The sequence below is a fragment of the Macaca thibetana genome, chromosome 4 (assembly GCF_024542745.1).
Source record: "Macaca thibetana thibetana isolate TM-01 chromosome 4, ASM2454274v1, whole genome shotgun sequence".
Classification (NCBI taxonomy): Eukaryota; Metazoa; Chordata; class Mammalia; order Primates; family Cercopithecidae; genus Macaca; species Macaca thibetana.
This window is the reverse complement of record NC_065581.1, coordinates 70,558,563-70,568,355: the sequence shown is the minus strand read 5'-3', so window position 1 is coordinate 70,568,355 and position 9,793 is coordinate 70,558,563. Positions and strand designations below refer to the sequence as shown.

Here is a 9,793-nt window from a genome sequence, read left to right as displayed (position 1 = left end):
ATGGGTGTTACTCGGGGAGCAGGCTCGGGGGTGGGTAACTGCTGTTGCTGCTGCCGCAGCTGCAGGAAGAAGGTGGAAAGACGCTGTGGGGCGTACTCAGTCTGGAATCTGATTTTTTTGTTTGTTTTTTGCTTTTTGTTTTTTTGGACAGGGTCTTACTCCATTACCCAGGCTGGCCCACAGTAGTGCAATCTCAGCTCACTGCAACGTCTGCTTCCTTGGTTCAAGCGATTCTCACCTCAGCCTCCAGAGTAGGTGGGACGACAGGCCACCACGCCGGGCTACTTTTTGTAGTTTTGGTAGAGATGAGGATTTGTCATGCTGCCCAGGGTGGTCTCAAACTCCTCAGCTCAAGGAGGTCAGCTGCCATGGCCTTCCTAAGTGCTGGGATTACAGGTGTGAACCACCTTGCCTGGCTAGAATTTGATTTTTAAAAACTTTTTTTTGAGGCTGGGCACCATGGCTCACACCTATATTCCCAGAAATTTGGGAGGCCAAGGTGGGCAGATCACCTGAGGTCGGGAATTTGAGACCAGCCGGTCCAACATGATGAAACCCTGTCTCTACTAAAAATAGAAAATTAGCCGGGCTTGGTGGTACACACCTGTAATCTCAGCTGCTGGGGAGGCTGAGGCAGAATTGCTTGAACCTGGGAGGCAGAAGTTGTGGTGAGCCGAGATCGTGCCATTGCACTCCAGCCTGGGTAACAAGAGCAAAACTCCATCTCAAAAAAAACAAAAAAACAAAAAAAAAACCCCACAACCCACCAAAAAAACCTTTTCTTTTGGAGCCACTTGCCCAAAATCTTAAAATAAAAAATCCTGATGACTCTGTCTTCAAAACAAATCCCAAATTCATACATTTCAATTGCTAGTACTCTAGTCTAAAACCTATTTTCTTAATTCTTTTTTCAAAAATTCAGGCCCAGTCTAGGTGTGTTGGCTGGTGTATGTAATCCCAACGCTTTGGGAGTCCGAGGTGGGTGTACCACGTGATGTCAGGAGTTCGAGACCAGCCTGGCCATCATGGTAAAACCCCATCTTTACTAAAAATACAAAAATTGGCCGGGCACAGTGGCTCATACCTGTAATCCCAGCACTTTGGGAGGCCGAAGTGGGTGGAATACCTGGAGTTCAAGACCAGCCTGACCAACATGGCGAGACCCTGTCTCTACTGAAAATACAAAAATTAGCTGGGCATGGTGGCCTGTGCCAGCTACTTGGAGGCTGAGGCAGGAGAATCGCTTGACCCTGGGAGGTGGAGGTTGCAGTGAGCCGAGATCACGACATTGCACACCAGCCTGGGCGACAGGAGTGAAACTCCATCTCAAAAAAAAAAAAAAAGAAGAAAAAAGAAAAAATACAAAAAGTAGCCAAGTGTATGCACCTGTAGTCCCAGCTACTTGGAAGGCTGAGGTGCAAGAACTGCTTGAGCCCAGGCAGTTGAGGGTACTGTGAGCCAAGATCTTGCACTCCAGCTTGGGCAACAGAATGACTCTGTCTCCAAAAAAATAAATAAATAAATAAATAAAATAAATAAATAAAATAAGTAAATAATTAAATGAAATTCAGGCCCAAAGTCCAAAATGTTCAAACTATTAAGATGTCTTTTGGCCGGGTGCGGTGGCTCAAGCCTGTAATCCCAGCACTCTGGGAGGCCGAGGCGGGCGGATCACGAGGTCAGGAGATCGAGACCATCCTGGCTAACACGGTGAAACCCCGTCTCTACTAAAAAAAATACAAAAAACTAGCCGGGCGAGGTGGCGGGCGCCTGTAGTCCCAGCTATTCGGGAGGCTGAGGCAGGAGAATGGCGTAAACCCGGGAGGCGGAGCTTGCAGTGAGCTGAGATCCGGCCACTGCACTCCAGCCCGGGCGACAGAGCGAGACTCCGTCTCAAAAAAAAAAAAAAAAAAAAAAAAAAAAAGATGTCTTTTACTGAATTTCTTGCAATGACCACTGTTAATAAAAATATTTGCACTTTTAATTTTACTAAAGGAAAAATTAAAGGAATATTCAATTTTGCTTGACATTCTCTAAATTTTGAGTACTCAAATATACTATGAGTTTCTTTTTTTTTTTTTTTTTTTTTTTTTTGAGATGGAGTCTTGCTCTGTCCCCTAGGCTGGAGTGTAGTGGCGTGATCTCGGCTCACTGCAAGCTCCGCCTGCCGGGTTCAGGCCATTCTCCTGCCTCAGCCTCCTGAGTAGCTGGGACTACAGGCGCCTGCCACCGCGCCAGGCTAATTTTTTGTATTTTTAGTAGAGACAGGGTTTCACCGTGGTCTCCATCTCCTGACCTTGTGATCTGCCGGCCTCGGCCTCCCAAAGTGCTGGGATTACAGGTGTGAGCCACCGCGCCCGGCCGAGTTTTCTTTTGGTTACCAAACTAAGAATAACATAAAAAAACTGATAAGTCAAAATCAAAGTTAGGTTTTCCTAGGTTAATTATAATAAAATGTGTACTTTTTTTTCGATGAAGTCTCACTCTGTCACCCAGGCCTGAGTACAGTGGCACGATCCCTGCTCGCTGCAACCTCTGCCTCCTGGGTTCAAGCGATTCTCCTGCCTCAGTTCAAGTGATTCTCTTGCCTCAGTCTCCGGAGTGGCTGGGATTACAGGCATGCGCCACGTGCCTGCCTAATTTTTGTATTTTTGTATTTTTAGTGGAGACGGGGTTTCACCACGTTGGCCAGGATGGTCTTGAACTCCTGACCTCAAGTGATCCACCCACCTTGGTCTCTCAAAGTGTTGGGATTATAGGCATGAGACACCACACCTGGCAAATGACATATACTTCTAAAGTTAAAATACCCTCTTGTTGCCGGGCGCGGTGGCTCACGCCTGTAATCCCAGCACTTTGGGAGGCCGAGGTGGGCGGATCACAAGGTCAGGAGATCGAGACCACGGTGAAACCCCGTCTCTACTAAAAATACAAAAAATTAGCCGGGCGCGGTTGTGGGCGCCTGTAGTCCCAGCTACTCGGGAGGCTGAGGCAGGAGAATGGCGTGAACCCGGGAGGCGGAGCTTGCAGTGAGCTGAGATCGCGCCACTGCACTCCAGCCTGGGCGACAGAGCGAGACTCCGTCTCAAAAAAAAAAAAAAAAAACCCTCTTGTTTATTATACAGTGACATATAACTGTTAACGTGTTGATTTTAAAAAACAAAATTAACCAGCTGGCTCACTGCTACCTCCACCTCCCAGGTTTAACCAGCCAGGTCATTATATTTTCACTATTATATTTTGCAACACAATGTACATGAGAGACCACCTGTACGCAGATGCAAACAATGTTGTCCCGATAAACTTGTGATCAGTGGATTCTGGCAGTGGTGTAGATCTGAACCCCACAGTTAAAAGTCCTGATGGCTGAGTTTGACTTTGGTCAAAAGGGGAGGATGATAAGTGAAAAAGCACCTAGGAACTTGCAGTTGGAACTGACAGGCAAGTTCAAGTCTTCCCTACCAAACATAAACATCTCTTGTAAAATATTTTAACCAGTAAAGGTTGCTCAGTGATTGTCATGCAACAAGATGTAGAGAGTTCACTCTAACTGTGTTTGAAACCAGAGAGATTTGACACTCTGCAATCAAGACCACATTAATCCCCCTACCTCCCAGATAAAGTTACCAGGATAATCACCCAATTGCCCCATTTTCAAAAACTGGTCCCTACTCCCTAAGCATTCTCCTCTAGTCAACTCCTATAATCGACTCCCTACGACATGCTTATTTTCCTGTGTTGTCTACTCTCCCTTGATGCAGCACACCAAACAAACCTAGTCTTGTTGGAATATACTATGTGGTCACTGGGTGGCTGCCAGCACCTGTGCAAATCTAGGGAGCCCATTTGGAGCCTTCCTGCACCTCCATCCCTCAACCCTTGCCCTGCCTCCTTCTCATTTGTCTCAGCATCCCTTGATGATCCCTGCGTGAATCAGTTCTTACACTGCTGATTGCAAAATAGTGACTTCACTCCAAAATTCTTTGAATTTAGAGTGAAGAAAATTTTTGATTCTGGGGCATCAGAAAAGCAAGCACTAGTCAGATGATTAAGTTTGGCATGAAAGGATTTACCTCAGAGCAGATAATTACTTGGAATGAATTATCTTGGGAAGAGCTCTGGGGATTGGACACCCACCCTAAGGTGGTTCAAGGGGCGGGTTGTTTTGTGTACCTATAAGGATAGAGCCTAGGCCCTTCCCTCACTTTTTCTAAGTCCTTTGCCAACCAGTTGCTTGGACGTGACCCTCTTCTGAATCAGGTCAAAGCAGAGCATAGGCATGGGAACAAGTGCTCTCAGCAAGAAGCCGTGGTGGACCCTGCCTGAAAACTTTCATGCTCCAATGGTGTTCCACATGGAAGAGGACCAGGAGGAGCTCATCTTTGGTGAGTGGTCTTTGCCCACGTCCCCTCCTTCATCCTTGTCTTCTCAGTTTTCAATCTTTTACTCCTTTTCCACCTTCATCAGTCACACGTCCGTTCCCCCAAGGCCACCTCCCGACTCCCCAAGGGCTTGTGCTTGACGGACCCTCCTCTCACCTCTTATGCTCACAGGGCACGGTGACACATACCTTCGCTGCATTGAGGTGCACAGCCACACCCTTATTCAGCTGGAGAGTTGGTTCACAGCTACAGGCCAGACTCGTGTGACTGTAGTCGGACCACATAGGGCAAGGCAGTGGCTGCTGCACATGTTCTGTTGCGTGGGGAGTCAGGACTCCTGTCGTCATGATCAAGGTAGGTATCCTTGGCTGAACTGTGGTAGTGGAGGGCTTGATGGTGGAGTTCTGGCTGAGTTGTGTGGCACCTTGGATTATTGAAGGATCCCTTGTGTGGCCCGGGAATCCAGGTGGTTCCTAGAGTTCACTGGGAAGGGAAGGGCTCACTCTTGTGGCATCCAAATGCTCAGGGAGTAGAGGGTAGTGGGGAGATATAAATGGGTTACCTTGGAAGGCCTGACTGGGGTGACATCCTCCCTGCAATGTCCCTGGTGGAGTCCAGGCCTGCCAAGGGCCCCAGTAATGGGCTCTGCTTCACCAGCCCCGGGCACTTCTTTTGCAGGCCTCGAGATGCTGGAGCGTGTCCGGAGCCAGCCCCTGACCAACCATGACCTGGTCGCCTCCATTAGTGTGCCACCATACACTGGAGATCTGTCTTTCGCCTCCAGGATAAGTGGAAACATCTGTCTTAGCGTTCCTCAGCCTTCCCCTTATCAAGTGATTGGTTGTTCGGGATTCCATTTGAGTTCACTCTATTTGTAATTAAGGACTGATCTCCCCTGGAAAAGTGGGGATGAAAGGAGAAGTCTTGGCTTTGCTTTTGGTGAGAAAGACATGAAAGACACTGAAGAAAGTTTGAATTTGTGGCTGGGACCTGTCCCTCTCGGATCTTGTAGACATGTGTCTGAGGGAAGTCTCCTGAACGTAAGAAAGTGTTATTGCAAAGCAATCCAATAATAAGCTACCTATGATGCAAAGCCTTCGATGTGCTGTTCTCTTTCCTTAGGATGAACTTATTCAGCCCTGAAGGGGATTCTCTGGACAAGTGCTGAGGTCTGGGGAGGCCCAGCCCAGGGAAGGAGCCGGGTACGAAAGTTGGCACTTTCAGGAACTGCTCCTTTCAGGTCTGGAGCCTGGTTAGGCTGCTCTGAGTTGAGTGAAAACGGGGGCTTCTGAAAAGGGACCCTCCTAGGATCCCCAGGGTTTTCCGGGACCTTGAAGTGCAGACAAATGGGGAGAATGGAAAGGTGGGAGGAAGGGTCCAGATGGAGATTCTGAAGTCCCTCAAGCTGTGAATTAATCCATTCCAGAACACTCTCCGAATGCCAAATCTACATTTGGATCTCTCTAGCCAAGATTACGGCAAGCTAAACCTGTCCTCAGTTGAACTCTTCCCACTCAAATTTCTTCTTTCTCCAGCAGTCTGTATGTCTCATAATGAGGCAATTGCAGTCATCTAGCATAGAGCGACGATGGTGACTTGGACTAGAGTAGAATGGTAGAAGTGTTAGGAAATGGTTGAATTTGCAATCTATTTTGAAGCCAACACGATTTGTTAATTACATGGTTTTTACATGGCCAGTTACCAAATAAGTCAGAAAGATCATATTCAAAGTATAAAAACACTTATGAATTTGCTTGAGGAAGAATATAACTAAGCTACACTATTCTCAAGGAGAATATCATGTTTACTTTTAAATCTATAATTTAATAAGTGATGGCTCATAAACTAGAGGAAAAACTTATTTTGTAAAAGACATGTGCAAAAAGAGTATTTTCTCTCTCAAGTTTCATACCACAAATGATGAAATCAATATTTTGTATTTTAAGGCCATAATTCTCATCTCTAAATCCCAGTCACCAGAGGTTTCTATGTGGGTACAGCCTAGGTATCATAATGGAGGAGTGAATATCTCAAACACTGGCGTGAGATTACGAGCACTTAAATAGTAGCTCTACCAATAGATAGCTTTATGATCTTCAGCAAGTCACTGATTTCTTAGTGCGCTGGTTTTCCCATATAAAATTGAGATAATACTGACTACCTCAGGTGAGAAACTTTCTTTTGCCTGGATTCTTTCACCGTCTTTCTTCTAACAGAACTATTGTTTCGTAAAGGCGTACGCTACCTCCCTAGCTCCAAAAGGGGAATGGTGATTGACATAAGCCAATCAGGCCATACACATTGTAATTCACTGGTCCAGGAATGAGCATGTGACCTGTATTAACCTAACCAGGTTAGGATTTATATTCTGCACTTGGGTGGAGGGTTTCCTGCCTCCTCCTGTCTCTGGTTAGATGTGATTAAGGAGGTGTGTGGCATTAGTTGCCATTGTTGTTATCTTGCAGACAATAAGAGGAGCACCAATAATATACAGCTGAAAAGGAGGACAGCAGAGACAGAAATAAACTGGAACTTTGATGATGTCAAATTGTGTTCTGCCTGGAGTTAGTCCTACCTCTGTTCTTCCAGTTAGATAAAAATGTCCTTCTATTGAAGGTTGTTTCTTGTGGTAATGTGGTAAGGATTATATTTTATGGTAACTAGGAAGCATTTTTTGACACAATCTTGGGCAGTCACTAAGCCTGGGTTGTTATTCTAAGGCTTGGGATCCAAAGACTCTGTAGGCTGGGCTCTGGGTGTGGCGTTGGTAGGAAAAAGTAAAGAGAAGTGGGGAGCAGAAGTATGGTGTTACAGGGCACAAGGATGGGGAACAGTAGATAGTCCCCCTTTTTTCTTTGGGGTCTACAGTGAAGTTTGACAGAAGGCAGTCTTTCTGATGAGTGGTCAAAGTCTAGGCATGGGTGTCATCTATGGGGTCTGAGTCAGTTGTTTTGGGGCATGGGGAGGAGTAGAGACCTACAATGTGAGGTCTAAGTGGGATGGGAGTGGGGCTCTTTAGGTCCTAGTCTTGTAGAAACATGATTACTGGTTATGTGGCATTAATTTCTTCCCAGGCCCCTTTGGAAAAGTAACAGATTACTTTATACAGTAAAGACCTTTGGGAAAAGTAACAGATTAAATTTGTGACACAGTGCGAATGAGGCTTAATGATTGCACTTTCCTCTTGACTGCAGAGCCTCTGAAATTAGGGGTTGGAAGTTGTTGAAAGCCAAATAAAAGTCCTGGGGTGAACAAAACACCTGTTCATTAACATATTGAGTCTCTACTACATAGTATTGTGTGAGAAGCTAGAGGTATAATGTGAGTGAGATATCCCTGCCCTTAAGTTGTTTTAATCTGGGACATTTGTGGTGACTTTGGGCCCTAGGGAAGAATCTAGAGGTGATGTTCAGGAGGGACATCTGGGCTGGTGATTGGGCGGGATCATTCTGCATTAGTAGTTGAAATCATAAGCGAGACCACCTGGGGAGAGCATGGAGTCCGAGGGAGAAAAGGGAAGAGGCTGATGGAATCCATGGGAACACCTACAGTTAAGAAATGTGAAACAGTCCAGGCATGGTGGCTCACACCCGTAATCCTAGCACTTTGGGAGGCCAAGGCTGACAGATCATAAGGTCAGGAGTTTAAGACCAGCCTGGCCAACATGATGAAACCCCGTCTCTACTAAAAATACAAAAATTACCTGGGCATGGTGGCATATGCCTGTAATCCTAGCTACTCAGGAGGCTGAGGCAAGAATTGCTTGAACCTGGGAGGCGGAGGTTGCAGTTAGCCGAGATCATGCCACTGCACTCCAGCCTGGGTGACAGAGTGAGACTCTGTCTCAAAAAAAAAAAAAAAGAAGTTAAATCAGCTCAAGTCGCTGAATTGATTGTTCTCCTTCACTCAGCAAATAGAAGATTAAAAAATGAAATATTTCCGTGTGATGGAGGGGCCTGGCAAAAATAAAAAACAAATAAAAAAAAAAAAATGAGAAACAATAGGAGCTTGGAGAAGTCTATAAAGATGACCAAGCCAGAGAGGTAGGACTGTGGCAGTGTGAAATATGTACAGTATTTGGTCTTAGTCCTGTTTCCTGACATACAGCTCCTAAAACCTTTGGAATCTGCAAATTGATGAGTGTCTTTAGTATGCTAATGAGATGACTGGTGGCTGAGAACCCTTGGGTAGCTTCAGGATGGGGACTGGTCACAGGGAAGGTCAAGATGTGATTAGAGGGTTGGAACTTTTCAGCCCCACCTCTAAATCTGGGAAGGGGAGAGGGGCTGAAAGTTGAGCTAATCACCAATGGCCAGTGATTTAATCCATCCTGTCTATGTAATGAAGCTCCATGAAACCATAAAAGGACTGGGTTTGTGGAGATCCTGGATACTTTAACACTCGGAGCTTCCTGGAGGGTGGCATGCCTGGGGAGGGGGTAGAAGCTCTGCACTCTTTCCCTCATAACCTTGCCCTATGCATGTCTTCATCCATATCCTTTGAAACATTCTTTATAATAAACCAGTAAATGTGTTTCCCTAAGTTCTGTGAGCTGCTCTAGCAAATGAGTCCAATCCCAGGAGTAGGAATCCCGATTTATCCCTAGTCGGCCAGAAGCCGAGGTAAAACAACCTGGGGCTTGTGATTGGCATCTGAAGTGGAGGGCAGTCTGGTGGGACTGAGCCATCAGTCTGTGGGATCTAATGGTACTTCCAGGTAGATAATTCAAAATTAATTTTTTTTTCTTTTTTCTTTTTTTTTTGAGATGGGGCCCAGCTCTGTAGCCCAGGCTGGAGTGCAGTGGCATGATCTCAGCTCACTGCAACCTCTGCCTCCTGGGCTCAGGTGATTCTCCTGCCTCAGTCTCCCGAGAAGCTGGGACTACAGGCGCCTGCCACCACGCCCAGCTAATTTTTGTATTTTTAGTAGAGGTGGGGTTTCATCATGTTGTCCAGGCTGGTTTCGAATGCCTGAGCTCAAGGGATCTGCCCACGTCCACCTCCCAAAGTGCTGGGATTATAGGATTACAGGTGTTAGCCACCAAGCCCAGCCCAGAATTGAATTTAATTAGAAGACACCCAGCTGTGTCCACTGCAAAACTGATTGATTGGCTGTTGGTGGTGTTAAAGGAAATTTAAAGGAGCCCATTGATTTGGATTGAACTACTACTGCCAGGCCCAACAGACCAAACCACAACGGAATCACTCATGCTAAACTTAGACATCGCCAAGCCAAAACTAAGTTGTTTGACCTTTCGAGAAATCAAGAGAGATAGAGACAATAACTAAATTTCCAAACAGGCTAGTTTTAGCCAACATGCTAAAGAAGTTCCCTTTGCTTTTAGGAGGAAATTAACTGAAACTAATCTGCATTTTGTTTACTGTTTCTGCTCTTCTCAGCTCTTTTCAGTT

General features: G+C 45.9%; 1 protein-coding gene across 1 annotated transcript; it reads left to right on the top strand.

The window, feature by feature from the left end:
- On the top strand, nucleotides 1–5,260 carry LOC126953405 (putative KHDC1-like protein). The gene is made up of 4 exons (XM_050788857.1): nucleotides 1–92; nucleotides 4,261–4,385; nucleotides 4,554–4,736; nucleotides 5,061–5,260. Exons 1-4 carry the CDS (start codon nucleotides 1–3, stop codon nucleotides 5,258–5,260), a joined length of 600 nt encoding a protein of 199 aa, XP_050644814.1.
- The last annotated feature ends 4,533 nt before the right edge of the window (nucleotides 5,261–9,793 follow it).

Coding starts and splice junctions, on each gene's coding strand:
- LOC126953405 (XM_050788857.1), top strand. CDS start 1: ATGGGTGTTACTCGGGGAGCAGGCTCGGGGGTGGGTAACTGCTGTTGC. Junction 93..4,260: donor GTGGAAAGACGCTGTGGGGC/GTACTCAGTCTG, acceptor CTTCTGAATCAG/GTCAAAGCAGAGCATAGGCA. Junction 4,386..4,553: donor CCAGGAGGAGCTCATCTTTG/GTGAGTGGTCTT, acceptor TTATGCTCACAG/GGCACGGTGACACATACCTT.